The following is a 22,384-nucleotide window of genomic DNA, read 5'->3' on the forward strand; positions in this document are numbered from 1 at the left end:
GGATGTGTGTGCTTGTGCGTGTGTATGTGTGTGTGTGTGTGTGTGTGTGTGTGTGTTTGTGTTCCTACAGCTGAAATATAAAGAGGACCTGCAGTGGTTGAAGGGCCTTGGATGCTTCCTGTACGACACACCTGAGATGGTCCGCGTCCGCAACCTCAACAAGTTCCGGGTAAATCTTTCCTACCTCTAGCCTTGTGGAAAAGCCCCACTTCTTTAGTGTGGGTTTTTTTCTGCGATGATGAACGCATAGAGGCAGTGAAAAGTTGTACATACTTTTTGTTCCCATGACTGCATGTCACATGCTAACTTGTTTCTGTTTTTTATCAGACTACCTATGAAATTGATGCAAAGAAGACGCGAGACAAGTACTCTGTTGTCCTGGAAACACCTGAATACAAACGTGTGTCAGAGCTCAAGCAGCACCTGAGTAATGTAAGTTACCTGTCACCAGTGTTAGCAGTGATATCACTGATAATAACTAATATAAGTTGTGACTCAATTTGACCTTAGAGCTACGAGGTAGACATATCATTATCTGCTTCCTGTTTTTATGTGTCCCACTGCTGTTATCTCACTGCAGTTATTGTTCATGTGTCTCCCCCCTCAGCTGGTGTACAGAGCTGAAGGCAATGAGCAGAAAACAAAGTTTACTGCCAAACTGGACGGTATGGATATTCAGAGGGCCAAATGGGCTCAGCAGCTGACAAATAAGGTACGTTAATGCACTGGCTACTGACTTAATCGGCCGTGGCCTTCAGACAGGATGGGTCATGCCTACCTGGGTGTTTCCTTAGTGTTGTGTCAGTGTAGCGTTGTTTTTTTATACTTCATCAAAATTTACTATAATTTCATATTTATAATCTAATTTAACGTCTTTTTCTAGATATTGTTATTGACAAAGCCTTTGTTGCTATGGCAACTGGTTGACTAAGAATGTGCCATCCTGTCCAACATGTGCAACTTATTAGTAGAATGAACTGTCAGGTAATGTAGAACAAACATAATTGCTATCTGGTATTTAATTACATAGCCTGCAAACCCACATCCCATTGCATATATAACAGTTTTGTGATCAAAATCAAATTCTAATTTTGAATTAAAATTTTCAGCAGATGTATCAGAGAGTACAGAAGGAGAGCACAGTTTATCAGAGTTGACTGAGGCACTGGTCTGGTTGTATAAAACAATAGTTTTTTCGCCCACTGAGAGGCAGTGAAGAATTACGCTCCTATGGTAATGGGCACCTGTAATGCCAATGTGAATCAATGTGCAAGAATGCTGTTATGTTCCTCTCCCCAGTACCTGTACACGGATCTGGCCGCTAAGGAGAGGGCCTTCTTCACCCCTACAGTAGACAGCCCAACCCTGCACCATGCCCGGCACATGAAGGTGGTATACAGTGAGGTGAGTCAGCCCTCAGGTCCTTTGGTTTGGTGATAGAGTTGCAACCAAAAGGATCACACCCTCGAGCCTGCAGGTTACAATACCTAACCTACCTACATCTCAGTATTTCCTCCTGACTACTTCACTGTATGTAATGGATGGCTGTCTTTGCTCTACAGAAAAAATACAAGGATCAGTATGAAAAGTTGAAGCACAGGTACACGTCCATCGCCGACACGCCCATTGCGATCCGAGCCAAGAAGACCTACCTCAATGCCAGTGATGTGAGTGACCCGGCGCCTAACCTCCCCACCCAAACGGTTTGGGTGTTTGTCACCTGTTCTTTGTTTTCCACCCTGCTAACCCTCAATGTTTTGCTCCCAATACAGCTCCGCTACAAGGAGGCGTTTGAACAGGCTAAGGGACGCTACCACACAGTGAAGGACGCCCTGGACATCATCTACCACCGCAAGGTCACGGATGACATCAGCGAGGTCAGTGTCTTTGCGGCTAACGTGCACTAAGGCTTATATGAGATGCTGGGCGGGGTCATTACAAGACCTCTCCAGCTGATGAGTTTCATCTCATAGAGTTCATATGTTTTGTATGCCTTATGTATGTCTTTCCATGATGTCCTTGTCAGTGGGTGTGGACAGGAATATATGCTAAATAAATGTATGGCTAATCCTGTACGAATGATCTCCCGTGTCTCTGCACAGGTTAAATACAGAGAGAAGTACATCAGCTCTCTGGGTCTGTGGAGGTCCATCCCTGACCGCCCTGAGCTCTATCACCACAGGATGGTGGGTCATGCTGTCAGCACTGTGAGTACCACTTCTCGTCTTTAATCATCATCATCAATTAATCACTGATTACCCAGAAGCATTTCTTAAAACATTCTTTAAATTAGCAGAGAATTTGGAATGTAAGATATAAAAAAACATCAAGTGTATGAATTGTGTGACTGGTTTTGGGAAAGGAAATATTCTTTTTTTTTTTAAATTCCTTAAGATCTGGACACTGGTGATAATTTATCTAGTCATATTTGTTAACATATTGTAAGTGTTTTAGCTACCTCTTGTACTATTTCTAAGATGTCAGTCCAAGCTCAGAATTAAATGTACTATCAGGTCTGTTTTTATCAGTGTTAGCAGCATTATTGGAAACAACAACTGATTCAATCATATGTAAGATAATTTGTATTATTTATCATATGCTTGCTTGTTTGGTTCAGCTTTTTTGGAGTGCAGAAAAATGGAGAAATAGCTGTATACAGTATTAATATGTTTGCAAGAATTTGTTCTTCAGTGTGATGTAAATGTGACAAATCGGCTAATTTCCAAACCATTACATCTTTTTGTGTGTGATCCATTTTCCTATTGTGATCACTTCAACTACAAACAACAGTTAACGAAATAACTGATTGTGAATATGAAATTCCCTCCTACCACCTTCCACCACACACATACACACACACACACACACACACACACACCTTAGGTAAAGTACAAGGAGGACCTGGACTGGCTGAAGGGCATTGGTTGCTATGTGTGGGACACCCCAGTGATGGTGCTGGCAGAGAAGAACAAGGACCTGTACAGCCAGGTAATCAGCCAATCAGGGACACTGAGTGCATCTCTGTGGTGGAGCGGTGTGTGAATTTTCAGCCTAGGGAACTGTGTGGGTCAGTGAATATTCATTAAATTACATTATTGTCATTTAGCAGATGCTCTTATACAGAACGACTTACGTAGGTAACAGTTTTAATATGTTATCTATTTATACAGCTGGATATTTACTAAGAAAATTGTGGATTAAGCCCAAAGGTATAACAGTAGTGCCCCAGCGGGGAATTGAACTAGCAACCTTTTGCTTACGAGCCCTGCGCCTTCCTACTATGCTATATTCATCACCTTACATATCATTAGAACAATAATATACTAATAAATAATGTGAATAAATATCCCATCTATGGTATTCAGAAGTGTTTCTTTGCAAAGCATTTTAGGTGGACTGATTAACCTGGTCATTTTAAAAGGAGAAAAACGGCCCGCTCACACTGATGATCTCTGTTTCCTCCTGGGGTAACAGAGGCTGTACAAGGCGTCTTTTGAGAAGAACAGATGCAACTTCAAGTACACCTGTGACACTCCATTCTTCCACGCTGCCAAGCATGCCTCCACACTCCTCGACGATGTAAGTGACATCAAACAGCACCAGTTCTGCAGAGCAATATCATGGTTATTGCACTGTGCAAAATATAAAGAAATATACAGTATATATATATATATGTAATGAAATGTAAGTATGTTTACATATTTTAAACAGCGTTATACTGTTATTGTATGATACAGTTTGTCTGCTATTTTTGTTATTATTTGGTAAGGAAGGTGTGTCTCTGGTAGATTGTGAAAAGAGGAAGTTCATAAATGTTTTCTTTTTTCTGCATATAAGTTGACCTTAAAAGTAAATGTTTTAGTGTTGTATTATTTGTTAGTGTAATTTGGTAGTATGCCATTCTGCAAAGCAAGTATACAGTAATTTAAAATTGGTTAACTGTACATTTTTTAATGTTCTTGTGATGACTCTTCCCTGGATTATGTTAAACCCTGTTAAGCTGCAGCATCTCTTGCTTGCCAGTTGTCTTTAACCTATTATGGCCTTCTGAGCAGAAGTTGTACAAAGGTGAATATGAAAAGAACAAGGATAAGTACTCCATTGTGGTCGATGACCCTAGAAACCTCCTGGCCAAAGAGGTCAGCAAGATGAGCCAGGTAAAGCAACAGGGCAGGTGCACCGCCCACCTGTCCTCTGGGCCTATCAGAGTGCCCGCGTCCAGCCCATGCATGAGGTCATCGGTCGTCTTGTGATGTGACGGCCTTTTGGCTGTGACATCACACACCCATCTCTTTCTTTGGCCAGGTCTTTTCTGCCACTCACGCACCCCCTCTCATTTTGGGAGTGCAGGTTTCCAGACCCTGTGCACTCCAGAGAAGAGCCACACACATGCCTTTGCAAGCCTTGCCTTGTGAAGCCCTTTATGCTGAACAATTTGAAATTACATAAATTCCCGAAGCTGCTTCAGGCCTATTTGAAAAACCGAAAATAAGATATGAATATGTCTGGAATTCACAGGTCTGGAAAAAAAACACCCCAGCTGTACTGTTGGAAGCTCCTCTCCTCACTCCATTTCTCTCTGTCTCGCCCTCTCCATGCTCCGCATGCCCTCTCTGTGTATGTGTGTGTGTGTGTGTGTGTGCGTATGTGTGTGTGTGTGTGTCCATGCGTACGTGTGTGCCTGTTGGTGCGTGCGCGTCCGTTGACAGAACAAGTATAAGTCGAGGGCCAAGGAGCTCCTGAAGAGCGGCTGCAACGAGCTGCTTCGGCCAGACATCCTCAGCGCCATTTATAACTCTAGCATGTGGAGTAAGGTAACCATCGGCCCCGGGGACAGCGCTCCAGAGCTGCCTCTCCCGCCTGTTGCTCCTCCTTCAACCCCTCTAACTCCAGCTGTCGACTAGAGGCAGAATTACTCCTGTGGTTCCCTGTACTGACTGAAAACCACTACCACGCCTCTGAACCCCGGAACCCTGCTCCCCCCGTCTCCCTCCCTCGCTACCTAAACACCTCACTGATTGCTCCTCCCCTCTCCTCTTATGCCTGTGGGTTCCTGGACACACAGAACCAAGGGTAGGGACTTCAGGGATAGGCTGAGGGCTCACTGAAAGTGTCAGTTTTGCACACATCCCAGGGATATTTCCATCAATCGTTTACTTTGATTCTTCCCTATAGAATGCTCTTTTAGAATGCTCTTTTATTATTAATAATCAGGTAAGTATACACCAGTAATGCAAAACAGCTGGTTGAACTAATGTATATTACTCTAATTCAACATGTATGTCATAGCCAGCAGAGTATATGAGGTGAACAAGATTAGTGTTGGATGAGGACATTTTAAACCTGTTTGCCAAATACCAGAAGGAGAATTTATCTAAAAAGCAGTATCACTTTTGTTCCAATTATGTAGTGTTAATTGAATTAATGTTGTCCCTGTCATAAATGTTTCTTTCTATCCAAGCATCTCCTCTGTCATTTGTTGCATGTCTCTGTAACATGTGTGCCCGCTCTGCATGGACACTCCTCTTCTTTACCATTTCATCTCTTTGTTTATCACTGCGCTGTCTGTTGGATTGAATCTGGCTTAGTCAGATAGCATTATTGCTAGCAGTAGTGCGGTTAGTAATCATTGCAGTAATAGCGGTAGTTCTGGTATTGTATAGTGGTAGAATAGTAGTGATTATAGAGCAATTCTGGTGTAGTTTAATTGCTACCATGATTTTGAAATATCTTTGAATGATTTGTAAATATAATATCTGAATGAAAGACAGACAGTAAGTCATATTTACATACATTCATACAGATAGATAGATAGACAGACAGACAGACAGACAGAAATACATGTGTGTGGCTAATATTGATGTACTCTGCCCCTGCAGTGGAAGTACAGGGAGCAGTATGAGCAAGGAAAGGACAAGTACACCCCCGTCCTGGAGACGCCCCAGCACCAGATACACAAGCGCAGCAAGCAGATCAGCGATGTGCGTCACCTCCCCAACGGCTTTACTCTGTCTCTGTCCATTGGTCAGGCTCAGAGCCTGCCAATAGCATATCATTTTTATTATATATCAATTTGTATTTATGGTAAAATGTGACGTGATATTGACATATCAGGTGTGTGATTGTGTGTGTGTGTGTGTGTGTGTGTCCATTCAGGATGTATAGTTTAAATACAGTATTGTTTTATGTGTGAAATTGAAGAACTTAATTGGTATAACTGAACTATCAATAAGGTGGTTCTTGCAGATCTGTGCAGAACACCAGTTAGAAATAGTTTCTGTGTGGTCCTATCAGAGAGTGTAAATACCTCAAATGCAGGGAGAAATGTCATACAACTCCTTTGTGTATCATACCAATTCCCCGGCACTGTCCCTTCATAAACCTCAAGTCTAAGCAGTTCATTCTCCTTTTCAGATCATTTATAAGATGGAGTACAACAGGAATAAGGCCAAGGGGTACACCCTCGGCCATGACACCCCACTCCAGCTGCACATGAAGAAGGTCAAGGACTTCCCAAGCGCGGTAGGCCATTTCCACCTCCTTCTCTGTTAATTTGGTTCCCGCACCTCACTCCTGAGGTTCCTCGGTCTGTTTGATCACTTTGAGTCCCAGTGCTGTGTGTCTGATCGCGTGTTTCACCATCCTCCAGATGAAGTACAGGGCGCTCTATGAGAAGAACAAAGCTCACATCAACATCGCCCCCGATGCCCACGAGATCCGAGCCGCCAAAGAGGCCTACAAGAACATCAGCAATGTAAGAGGCAGACCTCACGCAACATTGCATTACATTATGTGCATTTAGCAGACACTCTTATCCAGAATGACTTCCAGCATAGTAGAACATAAGCGTATCCATTCAATTTAAAGGAGCAAGAGTGTGAGACCAGGTTAACAGCACTCCCAGACCAATGAGCCCTACAACAAGTTAACTTGTGCAATCTGACAGAAGCCAAGTATACTATGATACAACAGGCCCTAGAACACAAAATCAATATACATCGCAATACTACATGTAAAATTAGCATCAATACTAGAAGTAGCAGGTGTAAGGGGGTGGGGATAGAAGTGGAGCCAAGGGAGCACCCTCATTCAGCCTTTCCCCTATAACCCTGCCCTGAGCTGCACACCCATATGTCCTTTCCTTCCAGCTTGACTACAAGAAGAAGTATGAGGCCACCAAAAACAAGTGGATCTGGACTGTCGATAGGCCTGACTTTGTCCACGCTGCAAAGACCACCTTCCAACAGAGTGATGTTCGTACCGCCTGTCCGCTATCAGCAATAACAATAACAAAAAGTCTTTAATATAGTATATTTCACAACCAAGGCTGTCACCATCCAGGCATATACAATTGAATGCTTTTGCAGCCACACAGATAACTAACAATATTTGCAGTTTTTGATGTTATCTATTTTTTGTTATTTATTGGTTTATTTACTTACCAGTTAACAGGTTTAAATTTGCTAATAATTCAATGGTGTCATTTAATAATATTATAGCAGGGTATTATCTTAACCTTGACTGTAATTTTTATTGTGTCTTTACATACTGTGCCGTGTCAGAAAACTGTCACATGACACATTGTGACATCAGATACATACTTGTCTTTGATCCAGTCAGCTATTAATGTTCATCAATGTTCGGTAATAGTTGTGTAACGGTACAGTATGAACCTTTCAAATGATCTCCTTGGTTTACTGCTCCTAATCTGGATCACACCACCTCCCCCCACCCACCACGCCACTCCCTCACCATCCCCACCCCCCCACCCCCTTCCTGTACCTCTACAGGTTGAGTATAAATATGACAGGGAGTTTTTGAAGGGCTGTAAGATGTCCGTGGTGGATGACAAGATCACAACCTTGGCCAAGAAGACGGGCGAGATGTACAGTGATGTGAGTGTCAGGTCAACAGGTCATTTTTGTCTCTTTGATTTTGTATTTAATGATCCTTTCCAAACACACACCAGTGAAGCACCCTGTGTGATGTGGAATGGACTTTTAAAGGAAATTCTTTGAGTCTGAGGAAGACTCAGTTATTATTCACATGTGGCATTACTTCATTCCCAGTGCATTACAGTGCCACATTCTGCACTTTCCCTCAGGTAAAATACAAGGAGAAATATCAGAAATCAAGGGGGATCTTCAAAGCTGTTCCAGACACCCCTCAAATTCTCCACGCAAAGTCAGTGGCCTCACTTGTATCTGAGGTGAGTACACTTGTATCTGAGGCTACACTACATTCAGTTTGATTTGATGTATTTTCTTCTGTAGGTTAATCAGAAAACACTTCTTTTAGCAGCCTTATCTGATGATAACTCTCATGTGAAATCAAATAAATGTCATATCATATATCATATATGGAAAATCGTTTGTGAATCATCCTCATTCTTGAAAACTATATAAGGTGTGTATATATATATATATATATATATATATTCATATATTCAGAGATGTTTTCCTCTTTTTGATGAAAATTAAATAAGAGATGGCACACTTCTCTTACTGAGAAGGTAAAGCCCATATAAGATGGCTTCAGGGGACAAGAACCCTTGAACTTAACTTAAGGCTTAAGCCACACCCGCTGTTTGTGACCTGGTGACATAACGTCATGTGTAACTTGCAGAGATGGTAGAAATGTTCCATCTTTCCCTTTTTCCCCTTCAGACTAAATACAAGGAGGCCAGCAAGAAGGCGCGGCAGTCTGGTGGCTTCACCACTCTACCCCAAACGCGTGAGACCGCCCACGGGAAAGAGATGGCCAAGCTTGTGAGCAAGGCGAGTGCTAAAATCTGTTCCCTACCTGCACAGAGAAATGGTTATACAGCTTGCTTTTAGTGCTTTTGGTCCTATCCATTATTTTCTTTAATTTACTTGCTCAACAGACAGCCTTATCCAACTACTGCTGACTTGTCTAGCCTGCACTGGACGTACCAATTTATGCCCACTCTTCTTGATGAAGATCTTGTTTAAGGATACAACAGAAGTCGATTTGAACTTGAAAACGCCTGGTTACACACCTTGTTCTTTAATCAGCACACTACACTGCTGTGTCCAAGGCCGGTGTACGAGAACTGTATTGCAACTTATCCCTTTTCCACCTCTCCACAGACAGAGTACAAGAAGAATTTTGAGAAAGAGAAGGGCAAGTCCAAGTACAACAAAATGACAGTCCCTCCTGATGTGCAACATGCCATGGATGTAGCCAAGAGTCAGAGCAACGTGAGTGATCGCATCTCCTCTGAGCCTAGACTGAAAATAGATTAATTAGATTCAAAATGTGTACAATGAACAGTTCCTACTCAGTCTGAACAAGAGTTCAGGGCTTACAACTTTATCACAGGCTGGTGATATCCAGTCTGGAGCCAAACAGACTGTAGAACATGTTATGAACAACGTGTGACGCCAGATTGGGTTGATGTGTGATGTTGTTTTTAGCTCTGCTGAACTTGAAATAGTTTAACCTGTTGAAGAGGTTTAAAATATTGTACAGGTGGCATGGAATGTATATCCCAGGTGCTTTTTTTCTGTAGTAGGATCAAGAATCAAAGGGCAATAAACTATCTCTCCATTCTCTCTAGATTGCCTACAAGCAGGAAGCTAAGACCAAACTGCACTACACCCCTGTGGCCGACCGCCCTGATATCAGAAAGGCCACCCAGGCTGCCAAGCTCATCAGCCATGTGAGAACCACCTCCACACATATCCTTATCTGCAGCAGCTCCTACTCAATGTACCTTAATAGCAAAGTTACCTAATACCTCTTCTTGCACCACTGCCTTCTATCACAATGGGACACTGTTTGCCCAAAACAAGGGGTGCACACTGACTTGGTGAAACTGTATGTCTTCGGCAGATTGGTTATCGTGAAAAAGCACGAGAGGAGGCCAGCCGAGGTGGATCCCTGCGCAACCGTCCCGATATCACTCTGGCCACCGAGGTGTCCAAGCTGACCAGTCAGGTAGTACCTCCATCTCCACTATGTAAATGACGTTAATGTTTTTTGCATCTAGCGCATGTTTTGTGCTGGGTGCAAAAGGGATTGAAACACAGGCCCCACAGAAATTATTCAATGAATGCAAATATTTTCCTCATACATAATGTACCTTTAATTTCAGATGAAAACACATTTTAATATTTATAATGAGAATAATTACCTTACTTTGAGGCAAAATAGGTGCTATTTACAGTCACATACTCTTTTATTAAGATATTCAGATATTAAACTGCACTGTTAAGCTGAACAATTTTGAAATGAGAGAAGAAGAACTGTGTTTTTGCTGTTTTACCCTTTGATTTGCTAACCTGCTCATTTCTTTTAGAAAATGTTACATACGTCAGTAATTATGGTTTATTGTTGGCACAACTAATGAACAAATAGTAAGTTGGCCTTAAATAGGCAAGGCAATTTCCACTTTATTGGTATGGCATTCTTCTCAGGGACTAAATTGTACATACGGTAACTGTAAATATTTGGCAAGCAGGGGATTTCTGGGGAAAGCGATGAGCTTAACCACCTAACTGTGGTCTCCAACTCCACAATGCGGTGATTACCACATTGTTCAAAGGCTGGGCAGGTGGAAGTATCCTGCTGCAAGATCTTACTACTGACATCACCCTGTTTGACAAGTATCACTACACTATTAATGCAATAATCTGACATTATTTAAAAACAACAAATGTGAATATTTCAAAAGAACATTTTTAAAATGATGATTTATAAATAACTTCACACTCAGCAGTTAGGGGTTCATTACCCATGTATTGCTACATCTGTTTTCTAACTGCATCAAATATAAACCATAAGTAAATAAGTGTGACCTGCCACGTTTGATACTGATTTATTTCAGTCTGCACAATCAATCTTTCATTAGTGACTATAACACATGCGGTGAAATACCACTATGTGCCACATCACAGAGCAGAATAATACATCATGTGAAAGTAATATTTTACAATGAATAGCTGAAGACATCGTTGAACTCAGTTCACACTTTTTTTCCTGCTCTGTTTTAATGACACCCTGTCTTGTATGGATATGTTTCCTGTAACCCCGCCAATCTCCTGGGAAATGACCTGTGTTGACCCCCCTGCCTCACCCTGCACTGCATATTGTAGGTTGAGGGAAAGCCATCCCTACACGGCGTTGCCTCCTATGACACCCCCCAGATGCGCCACATTAAGCAAATGAGTGTCCTGACTAGTAGTGTAAGGAGAGGCCCCCGCAACACAGGCCAACAGGCTGTCACTTCCTGTGTGTGTGCGCGTTTTCCCGTTTCCCCATTGACTGATTGGTTAACTTATGGTTGCTGGGTTTTCAAAGATCTCAAAAGCAGAGCACTCAGCGTACTTGTGCTCTTCCCCCATCTCAGCTGCCCCTTTATTTTCATGCTTGTACGTTTTGTTTAATCACCTATTACTGTGCAGCAAAGCCGTTGAAAAAAAGGCGAAAAAATCTTTTATTCCCAATGTTACTGTCCATTTCTTACCCATGAAAGTTTTTCCTTTCAACTGAAGTTAATACAACCAGCCCAATGTTTCAATGCATCTGAATCTACATGATACAAACTCAGTCAATGTCTCAATATCTCAATGTACTGCCTCAAACAAGAATGCAGGGTTATGTTATGTTGCATCCCTCTATCCCCCCTGTATAGTGATGTCTGTGCAAACCCAGTGTGAACAGAAGGAGAGCATTTTATATCAATATAAGGTTTAGAATTTATTGTATATAATTCATATGGGTCCCGCATAAGGTAGTGGCATTGATCCTGGAGAGTAATGGCTGATATGTAGAGGTAAATGTCAATAGACATTTCCAGTTGTCAACCAGGAAAAAGTAGATTTAGAAGGAAATAAATTGCAAAATATAAAACGATTATGATCACAAAAAGCCAATAATTCCCTATCATTAACATGCTGGATTTGTACACTCGTCCTATAGCTGCTTCTCGATATTCATCTGCTGATTCCTCTGCAGATACGGGTTCTTCTACTGAAGCACTCAAGAATGTGCTTCATCAACTTCACTTTGATTTTAAAAGCTTTTGTTTCCCCATATATGCCGTATATATGAAGAATAGGAAGTTGTTTTTTTGTGTTGCCCTGTTTCTGATTGCCCTTCAGGATGAATAAAAATAATAAACATGGTGAAAATGTGACAAACTGCAGTCACAGTACTCCTGAAAGGCAATCTTCTGGTCCTGTCTGTGCTTGGTTATACTGTATAACAAGGGAACTACACTGACCCTGGAAAATCCTGGATTCAATCTCTAGCCAATTTATACGAAAGACCTAAAAACAGTACCCGCTACCTCACTGCTTGACACCCAGCAACAAGATATGGACTGTGGGTGGTGTCCCAGTGCTAGACATTCTGTTAAGATGGTTTACTGTCAGGTTGTTTATGTCAGGATTCTTCCTATCAAAATCATACACTTCGACTCTTTGAACCACCCCAGCTTTGACGTGGCTTCCATTACATTTGATATCATTGTGTCTTCTCTCAGTTGTCATGTTGTTGTTTGAAATCACATCCCTTGTTATATGGAATAACAATATATTTTTATTAATAATGACCTCTTCATATTTAGTTGCACCTTACTGTCTTGTTTCATGGAAAACAGTAGCAAAGGGACTAAATATACCACATTTGGTTGCCAAAAGGTGAAGTACAAGGAGAAGTTTGACAAAGAAATGAAGGGGAAGAGACCACAGTATGATCTGAAGGAGAGCAAGATATACCAGACTCTGAAGGATGCTCACACTATTGCCAGTGAGGTGAGTGTTATAGTGTTGTGAGGTGCTAGAGTTAGTGTTACATATGAGTGTTATCTTGCAATAAGTCTTACTGTGAGATGAGCGTTACAGTTAAATGTGCTACAGAGAATGGAGTCTGAAAAATCTGTGTTAAAGCTCTCCATTACGAAGCGCACATTTCTTTAAATTAGGATGATGGTCAGGTGATGGTCATATTATTCTTTCTAACTGAGAGCTATTAGGTTTTGACTACTCTTTTTTCCCAAAAGAGTGTACTAAAGGGAATTTTGAATTGAAAATTTAAGAGCTACATACCCTATTACATATCCCCGAATAAAAATGGTATCAAAGTTCACACGTAAACTCTAGGCAAATGCACATACTGTAAACAAGTGCTTTGTTTGCTCAAATAAAACAGGAACAAAAAGTACTACTTAAGTCTGAGCTATACTAAGGATGGAAATGTGGTGATATATTTGTTTCATGATGTGTACAAAAAATGTTTTTAATTCTATATGTAGACAACTGAGACATTATGCCCAGGTGTCCAGCGTGCCTGTCTGTCTATATTTTTTACAGGTCAAATATAAAGGGGATCTGAAGAAGATGCACAAGCCAGTGACGGACATGTCCGAGTCTCTGTCCATGCAACACAACCTGAGCACCAGCAGGCTGTCCAGTGACGTAAGACATCCACTAACCCAACCCCCATTCCCATCATCCTTTATGGTCTTCCCAGGCCACGTAACAACCACTGAGCTGTACATAACTGGAGAAGTGGACTTCTAGATTCCTCACCACCCGACACGGCAACACAGGCATGGCCTGGGCCAAAAAATCCTTTATCTGAAGAAAATCCTTTAAAGTCTTTGAATTGGAACTCTGTGCATAGCACCACCACCTGTGTAAATAGTTTACTATACATCTGCAAATGCTTTATTTTATTAGCAGTTTGTTATAGGAAAGGCAGTATTAGTCAAACCAAGTAACTATGCTGATACATGTATATGTTGGTATGTATGACACAAACTATATAACAAGCCTCAAGCTACAAAACAGAACTCATTTTATTGCAGTTAAACCATCACCAGTTAAATCCTCACTATACTTTAGATATTTTGGACAGAAGTTAGGATTATATTGGACATTTCTCAGAAGTCCTAGCATTGCAAGTCAAGTTATACATTGTTGTCCACATATTCATATTCATTATGCCCAATCATAACTTCAATGAACATAGCATAACATGACTCGATCTATACATTATCATGTTTTGCTAAAGAAAAAAATGATAAGAAGAGTATGTTTAATATCAATATATCAATATAACAATAGCTTCAAGGTAGTTTATTACAGATTTTAATCATACCTAATGGTCCAAGACCAGGGAAAATATCAATGATTGCATTACCTATCCAGTTCTATAGACATCACTGATACAGTAACAAGGCTGTCTGCCTCACAGCTTTCTTTGGTGCCCATCTCCTCCTGTAAAGATCTAAGCAGCACTAACATAACACAGAGATCAGTGCATTACCCATAATCTTTCAAGGACATCATCTGGTAGTGACCTTCACCCTTCTCATCTTTGACCTCCAACCTCCTCCTGCACTAGCATTAGCTTGTAACCATCTTCCATCTTCTTCCACCCATATTTAATTTTGGAGCCTTTTCTTTTAGCACCCTAACTGGTTGTGATGTGCTGTCTTTTTTCTTTTTTACTGAAATAACAAAACTCCCTTTTAATTTTTTAAATTGCTTCTATCTTCAAAACTTGCTGACTGATCTTTTTTTTTTTAATATTTTAATTTTGTATTTGTTTTTTCAAAAGAGCGCTATTGTCACTGGTAAATTCCTTTAAAGTATTTTTGTTCATATTTTGTTTATGCTTTTGGTATATATCTGATCAGTTATAAAAATGAATGCCTTGTAAAATGCAAGTTAAAAACATGACATCTGTAGGCAAAGAACATAAAACAGCATATTATCTACAGGAATTCATGCCCTCAGACACTAAATAAAACAGATGTTGAGAGACATCCTTTATTATCTTTAAAAAGTTTCAAATTCTTGATTTCTTGATTTTTGATGTCAGAGATCATTAGAACTTCAGTGTACCTTCAGGTCATGATGCTATTTTTCTTATTTTTTATCGACTGAAGCTTTTTATTTTTCCTTTTTAAAAAATTTTCTATGATTTTAATTGGTTGAGAGGAAGCTCGAAAGAGAGAGGATCTTGAATAGTTTTTGCATTGAGCTGCTTTTTGGGCGTTCCCCCATAGTACCAGTACAAGAAGAAATTTGAGGAGAGTAAGGGTCACTACCACATGATCCCAGACACACCTGAACAGATGCATCACAAGGAGGCCTCAGAACTGCAGAGCCAAGTAAGTAGAATGATGTCAGGGGTGCTGCTGAGCCGATCTGACTGACATCACCAGACTTAACTTCCTGTGTGCGGAGTGTCACTTCCTCTTCACACCTTGCCCTTCATTCCCTCTCACTGCTTTCCAACCAACATAAACCGCAATACTTTCTTTTATTCATATTTTAAATTTACTCCTGGGGTTGTTGGGTTTGTTGTCTATAACATATAAAACAGTCTTATGAAGAATGTTTGCTGATACCTGCTATTTACCCTCTTAAAGACACAGCAGAAATCCTCTCACATCACTCCATCTCTAAACTTTCAGCCATTTATATTGTACAATCATTATAAACTGGCACTCACTCTGTGTGTTGTGATTTTGCCTGCAGAAACAAAAGATACTCACTTCTCTATGAAAACAGCTGCCGACTTGGAACGATTAATGCTTTAAGCCAAATCCAAGAGACCTGATCCCTGAGTGTCACCTGAGGCCATTGAATATCATGTGACTTGATCACGTGATATAAGCAATGTATTTGATCCCTGACATATTCAATTTGTAGTTTGTTGGAGCTTGATTTGAATTGGTGAGACCTGTCTATAAAAGTGACAGACTATTTAAAAAGCACTTAACAATAATGAAGGAGAAGGTCCAATGCACATCCTTTCCACAAAACGAGTATGGATCATACTCAAAAATAAAAGTGGTAAGTAGCCCATGCAAAGCTAGGACCTGTATGTGACTTCTCTGTGTGTTGCCACTGCAGGTGAAGTACAAGGAAAAGTATGAGAAGGAGAAAGGCAAGGCCATGCTGGACTTTGAGACGCCCACGTATGTAACAGCCAAGGAGGCCCAGCAAATGCAGAGCCAGGTAAACAAAGAGCACAGGGACTTCAAGCAATTGGGTGATGCACAATTTACAGATTTACAGAAGACATAGGAACTCTGTGCACCATACAAACACCACAAAGTAGCAAAGTGTATGTGGTCTTTTTTTTTTTTTGTTTGCTGAAACGAGTCAACAGCTCAACAGTTTCATCAGTGGTACAGATGACAGGTAATGTGTTCCTAAAGTTTATGGTGTGTGTATGTCTAGTGTAGATTAGCCCTGAGAAACACTACATCTAATTAGTTAATCATGGCTGTCTTGCCTCTTTCGTCATTATTAATTATGGAGTGGAAAAGTCACCTCCCACCCCTTTTGAATTTCAAATGACAATACAAAGTTAATATGCTGCTTCTATAGTGCTTAAAATTCTGCTATATCTATTTTTACAGTGACTTATTTGCTGTACTATCCTTAGTATTACCTTCTACTACTATAAAAAGAGTTTTAGTATTTATTGTTATTTGTATGTTGTTATGTATGTGATAAATTAAACTGATGATAATGATATAAGGTAGCTGTTCTGGGATTGTTTTGCCTACTGTTATATACAGTATGTGGTATAGCAGATGTAAGTATGCAGAGCTCAGAATGTCCTCTCTGGCCCTGGAAAGGAAGGTACAGTATAGTCTGTCTGTCCTGCAGTCATGTTTTCGACTGGGTGCTCACAGTCACTCAGCTGAAAACTGGCCACTCTGAGAGACTGAGGGATGCCTGGTGACATTTTGTAGGGCTGTCATCAGTGGTTAAACTCTTGTTAGAAAAGGTCCAGTTTAAAATTTCTGGAAAAATGAAGATTAACCCCAATGGGGTTTATGATCTTACAGCAAAGCACACTTATAAATGCTTGGCATGTCCAACCAAACACTTCCCCTGGGTTTTATTTTCTTATGGAACAACCCCAGGTGCCTGTAAGTACTTCACATATGAGTAAATTTACAATATTTGTTAACAACATCCTCACAGACACACACACATATCCAGTAACAGAAATTCAAATTTTCAGCCAAGCCATAAATTACATGTATACCCATTCACAAACATTGCATAGACTTGATACAGGTGACCAATACCAAAAAGGTCACTCGAAAGCATACTCTCAATATGGCTGCAATATCCCCAACTGTGCATTTAAGCAGTATTTTTCATTCTCGTTTTTACCATCAATAGAAAGACTATAGGAAGGACTATGAGGAGTCCATTAAAGGCAGAAACCTCTCAGGGCTGGAGGTCACCCCTGCCATGTTACACGTCAGACACGCCACCAAAATAGTCAGTGAGGTAATGGTGAAGCCCCTCCCATTTTTACCCTATCCTCCCCTTCACCGGTAATAATACTAAGATCACACCCTCCCTTATTTACAACCAATGTGTTCAAATTTTCAGTTTCGCTTATGATTAGATGCTGTGAGTAAGCATGATCTGCCACCTGAGCAATAATTCACTCCCAGTAATAAATCCCTGCTTATTTTCACTTTTACTGTGAGACAGCTGTTGTCTTTCCTGTTCATGCGTGTATTTAACTTCTTTGTTAACCCATGACCTCCTTAGTGCCCCAGCCATCCATTAGTTAAAATGTAACTGCAGTGCTCTGCATGCTAATCTGTCCTATCTATCTTATCTGTGTTTGTTTTGGGCTTTGCCTTTAAACAAAACCACTACACGGTCAGTATTTGTGTGTATGTGTACGTCTGTTTGTATGTCAAATTCTGCAGCAAAAAAATGTTTAGGATTCCTCTGTGGAAGTGTGATGTGTACCTGAAAAACCTGGTTACTGAGTGAACCGACTGTGATAAATGATGCATCCTTTCTGTGTAAAGGAAGGCTTGGCAAGTGTGAGGCCCATGGATGAGCATTACTGTTCTATGTATATGTATGTGTATGAGAGAGAGAGTGTGTGTGTGTGTGTGGTATCTCTCTGCAGTCTCTCTGTTCTTCTTTGTCCCTGTAGAAAGAGTACAGGAGGGATCTAGAGGAAGGTGTGAGAGGTAAAGGGCTAACAGTGCTGGAGGAAACTCCGGAACTGTTAAGGGCAAAGAACGCTACTCAGATCCTGAACGAGGTAGGACCACTGTGGGTGGAGCCACTGCTGTCTTCTGCTTTGCCTTCTTACTCCACATCATCTTTTTATTCTTTCCTCAAAGACTCCTTCCTGTACTTCTTCATCTAGTACTGGGGTCACCCCTCGGTGTGCTGTGACCACTCAGGAAAATAACTAATTTCTTGTAATCAATCTAAGCAAGGGTGCTTATTTTAGTCAGGTTCTACTTAAGGTGATTTTTGCCTTGTAGTGAATCACAGCTGTCACAGCTATGTTACCTATAACTTGATTTTTCCCATGTACAGTATTTTACTGGTATATTGTAAAATACTGTAAATAAATAATTGTAATATTTCTGATAGTTCCTAATTTTGCACTTAACTGTAAAATGTTAAACCTGTGAAATTACTGACATGTTTGGTTTGGCAGCCCAAGCCCCATGTTCCTTCATGCATTCACCGATATTTTGGCTAAGATGAACTCATTTGGCCTTTTTACATGTATCATGTATTATATGAGGATATCCTGGCTCATGTTTGGAGGCAGTAAATTTGTGTGGTGATCCTTTTTTATGAATTGGTATTTGCAGAAAGAGTACAAGAAGGCACTGGAGCTAGAGATCAAGGGTAAAGGGTTGTTGGCTTTAGCAACAGACACACCGGACTTCATGAGGGCCAAGAATGCTACCGACATCCTCAGTCAGGTCAGAGCCTCCTTTTTTTCTGTGAAGCACCATGAATTTACTCTGTGAACTGTTTGATAAATGTTATTGTTATTAATATACAGTATTACCAAGGGTAATTACTGTTCCTTCCCCTCAGACGAAGTACAAGCAGACCGCTGAGCAGGACCGGGCTAGCTACACTACAGTGACTGACACTCCAGACATCCTCCATGCTCAGCAAATGAAAGTCATCGTCAGCCAGGTGAGAGGGTCAGAGGTTAAGGGGTGGGGCACACACACTAATACTGCAGTCAACAGTGAAACCAGGTTTACGCCCTGTTCAACTTGCTTTGTCCTCCATGAGTATTTGATGCCATTAAATCAATTAAAGAAGCCGATTGTATCAGCATATGAATGGTTGTCCTTCCTCTCCCACTTCAGAAGAGAAATATATAGAAACATACTGTAAATGCACCACAACATTCACCGCAAGCTCAAAAATATAGAAACATACTAGTGTGCAAGTCATTCCCTGAAAATAGCAAATATTTTTCACACAAAATTCTAAGCAAATGTGCGCTAACTGAGCCGCCAAGGTCTCGTGCGATGCTCGTCTTTGGTTTTCTCGTGACAGAAAAAGTATAAGGAAGATGCAGAGAAGACCATGTCGCACTATGTGCCGGTTCTGGACACCCCAGAGATGCAGCGAGTCCGGGAGAACCAGAGGAACTTCAGCACTGTAAGTCAGCAAGGGCTGGAGAGCCATGTTTGCATTGGTAACATGCGTCCAATCTGGTTTTGTCCCTGTGAATGTTGACATACGTCTAAATTTATGTTTATGTATGTCATATGTGGTACATGCATATGAGATTTAATAATTTAAACTGTGCTTCAGACTGCACAATTATTTGTTGCTTTGACTGCCTGGCAAAGTTCTAAAGTTCTGAAGTATTACTCTAAATGAAGGAAAAAAAAATTGCATTTTAATTTATGACTATGTGCTGTTTAAGCCCAAGAAGTGTTTCTCTACCTAACAACTACAAGGGTAGTTTAATCACTAAAAAGCAATGCCTTACTTTCTAAGGCTGTGGCTTTTGTTTTATTGTTGATAATAACCATAATATCCAATTTAATATAGACCTGGCACAGAGAGGAGCAAACACAGACTTCCAGTGAAATTCACAGAAACTGGAAGTCGATACAAGGAAAAGGAATCATTTAAACCTTTGACATGAAACAATGTTTTTTTCTTGTTCTTTTTCAGACTTCATTTTTGCTGAAAGTCTTTTTAACTTTGCACATGTGCTCTTTTTCCCTGTAGCTTCAGTACCAGACAGACCTTAAAAACAGTAAGGGGAAAGTGTCCACTGTTAAAGACACTCCTGAAATGCTACGCGTTAAAGAGAATCAAAAGAATTTCAGCTCGGTACCTACTGCTCAATCATTTTTTTGTGAATCCACCTTTTATTTTTCTAACAACTTAATTTTTCATCATTTTTCTTTTTTTATCTTTTGTAATTTTTCCCTTTGTTTTTTTTTTTTACTTTGTTCTGGAATTTAACAGGGTGTGCATCCGTTTTTCTTCTAAATAAATTAATGGGCCATAGAAGTAGATATTAACCAAAAAACTACAGCAAAGTTGACTGCTCCATTGCGCTATGCTATTAATTTGAATCAGGCAGCTTAACCAATCAGTATAACTCAGTTGATTGTATAACCCTTTTTATTAGCTCTACTGTCAAGTCATGGTAATAGTATGTGAAATGCTTGGTTGAAAATGTCTCCCTGGTAAGTATTTGTGCTCAAAATCTGTCATCTCTTTTGATTTTTTCTTGTTCCTGACCTATTTCAGCTGTGAAGAGAATCATGTTTAATTTCAGGATTTTTAAAATGAATTTCTGATATTACTTGCAAAGTAACTTTTTCAGGGAGGGGAACTATAACAGCTTTTTGGGTGAAAGGAGATTCTCAATACCCCAAAACAGACACTAATGTTAAACCCTGTTAATACTGCTGTCTTGATCCTGCGCTTGTAAAGATTTTGTACAAAGAGGACTTGGGAGGAGGAACGGCAATAGCAGAGACACCAGAGATGGAGAGGGTTAAACGAAACCAGCAGTCGATTAGCACGGTACACCAGAGTTGTTCTTATCCCTCCTTTCTCCATTCGTTCCACCCTCCATCCAACCCTGTAAACCTTCTTACAAACCTTTTCTATACCTGTAAACCATTAGACAAACCTTAAGAAAAACCCTTCATTTCAGTTATCACTTAAACCAACCTTTATTACCACCCCCCAACTCAAGTCATAAAGAATTAACATGCAGTAGCTATAACTCTAATGATTGCGAAAATTAGATTTTAATATTATATCCTCAATAATAACCCACATATTCACACTACACTAATCCAAACGTTAACTTCATTTTTCCTGTAATCAACAAATTACAGGCCTAAATAGAGACATAATTCATATTATAGTATCAAAGTTTATTATTGCAAACACTTCTTGTTGCAGAGAACAGGAGACATGGCTTAGAGGATGATAGTATGTACTTAATGTGAATCAGTCCTTCTATGAGAGTGCCATGCTGCTGGTACTGTGCCTTGTGTTATGATGTCATAGTTCATGTTGTTATGCGTGCTCTCCATCTGTCTAATTGTTGCCTGTCCCTGCACTCTGTACGAAACTGAAATGGACACTAGATAAAGTACAAGGAGGCTGTGGGCCAAGGCACAGCTATTCCGGACCTACCAGAGGTGAAACGGGTTCGGGAGACCCAGAAGAACATCAGCTCGGTAGCGCCCCCCCCGTGTTGGCTTGGCCCTCTGAGAGTGATCCCTTCATGCCTCACCCCCTACCCTCTCCTGTCCTACCCTGAGACCCAATAATGTCCCTTAATGGACCAGAGCCAAAAACACTCTCTGTATACCCTCTGAAGTGTGCCTTTTAATTGGTGGATATCTGTGTGTACAATTTTCCACCTTCCCCCAGTTGACACTAATCTACCTTTCCATATCAATACCCCCATACTGGTAAATAAAGAAACCCATTCTCCTAAATATCAACCCTGATCCTACTGAAGCCCACAATTCCTTACTCAAGATCTCCCGTGTTTTTAATTTGTTTGTATATCTACAGCAAACAAAAAAAAACCTTCTTGGTTTTTTTCTCCTAATGTTTTTTAAATTTCATTTTTGATGCATTAACCAAAATAGTGTGATCTTTATGAGAAGCACAGTAAATGTATGCTGTTGGGTTAATGACACAGGACTCAGAAGGCATGGATGTGCAGAATAGAATGGAGTGGCCAATATCTCCACCAGCCATTTTTGAACAGAGTACTTCCTGAATGATTCCTCTCAGTTACACCCTTAAATGGTGACGTCTTTGCCCTCTGGGTGGTGTGTGTCTGACATCGTTATTGTTCCGCCCTAGGAATGTAGCATTTCTGTTGTAACGTTCTGCTGAAATGTCTATGTCATGTGTTGATGTCTGAATTATGCCTTGAGTGTTGTTGTTCTGCCTTTTCTTTTTCCTGGCCCTGTAGGAAGCTGTGCTCCCCTATGAACATTATTCAGACCCGTTTTATATTTCCAGTGAATATTTAATATTCCAAGCAAAGAAAGCAAATTTGTGGAGAAGAGAAATTATTTGATATTCTA

At 40.5% G+C, this 22,384-nt stretch overlaps 1 protein-coding gene across 1 annotated transcript in view; it reads left to right on the top strand.

Moving 5' to 3' along the window:
• The window catches only part of neb (nebulin), an 80,122-nt gene that overhangs the window by 51,178 nt on the left and 6,560 nt on the right, over nt 1-22,384 (top strand). Inside the window, exons 99-130 of the mRNA XM_036545263.1 lie at nt 71-169; nt 328-432; nt 608-712; nt 1,300-1,404; nt 1,563-1,667; nt 1,773-1,877; nt 2,103-2,207; nt 2,884-2,988; nt 3,475-3,579; nt 4,710-4,814; nt 5,880-5,981; nt 6,415-6,522; nt 6,650-6,754; nt 7,149-7,253; nt 7,791-7,895; nt 8,105-8,209; nt 8,667-8,777; nt 9,111-9,221; nt 9,581-9,682; nt 9,856-9,960; nt 12,666-12,779; nt 13,338-13,442; nt 15,041-15,145; nt 15,894-15,998; nt 17,184-17,294; nt 17,965-18,075; nt 18,644-18,757; nt 18,876-18,980; nt 19,353-19,457; nt 20,040-20,144; nt 20,757-20,849; nt 21,425-21,517. Coding sequence (XP_036401156.1) covers nt 71-169; nt 328-432; nt 608-712; nt 1,300-1,404; nt 1,563-1,667; nt 1,773-1,877; nt 2,103-2,207; nt 2,884-2,988; nt 3,475-3,579; nt 4,710-4,814; nt 5,880-5,981; nt 6,415-6,522; nt 6,650-6,754; nt 7,149-7,253; nt 7,791-7,895; nt 8,105-8,209; nt 8,667-8,777; nt 9,111-9,221; nt 9,581-9,682; nt 9,856-9,960; nt 12,666-12,779; nt 13,338-13,442; nt 15,041-15,145; nt 15,894-15,998; nt 17,184-17,294; nt 17,965-18,075; nt 18,644-18,757; nt 18,876-18,980; nt 19,353-19,457; nt 20,040-20,144; nt 20,757-20,849; nt 21,425-21,517 — 3,369 coding nt within the window. The remainder of the gene's footprint in view (nt 1-70; nt 170-327; nt 433-607; nt 713-1,299; nt 1,405-1,562; nt 1,668-1,772; nt 1,878-2,102; nt 2,208-2,883; nt 2,989-3,474; nt 3,580-4,709; nt 4,815-5,879; nt 5,982-6,414; nt 6,523-6,649; nt 6,755-7,148; nt 7,254-7,790; nt 7,896-8,104; nt 8,210-8,666; nt 8,778-9,110; nt 9,222-9,580; nt 9,683-9,855; nt 9,961-12,665; nt 12,780-13,337; nt 13,443-15,040; nt 15,146-15,893; nt 15,999-17,183; nt 17,295-17,964; nt 18,076-18,643; nt 18,758-18,875; nt 18,981-19,352; nt 19,458-20,039; nt 20,145-20,756; nt 20,850-21,424; nt 21,518-22,384) is intronic.

Source organism: Megalops cyprinoides, chromosome 14 (assembly GCF_013368585.1).
Source record: "Megalops cyprinoides isolate fMegCyp1 chromosome 14, fMegCyp1.pri, whole genome shotgun sequence".
NCBI lineage: Eukaryota > Metazoa > Chordata > Actinopteri > Elopiformes > Megalopidae > Megalops > Megalops cyprinoides.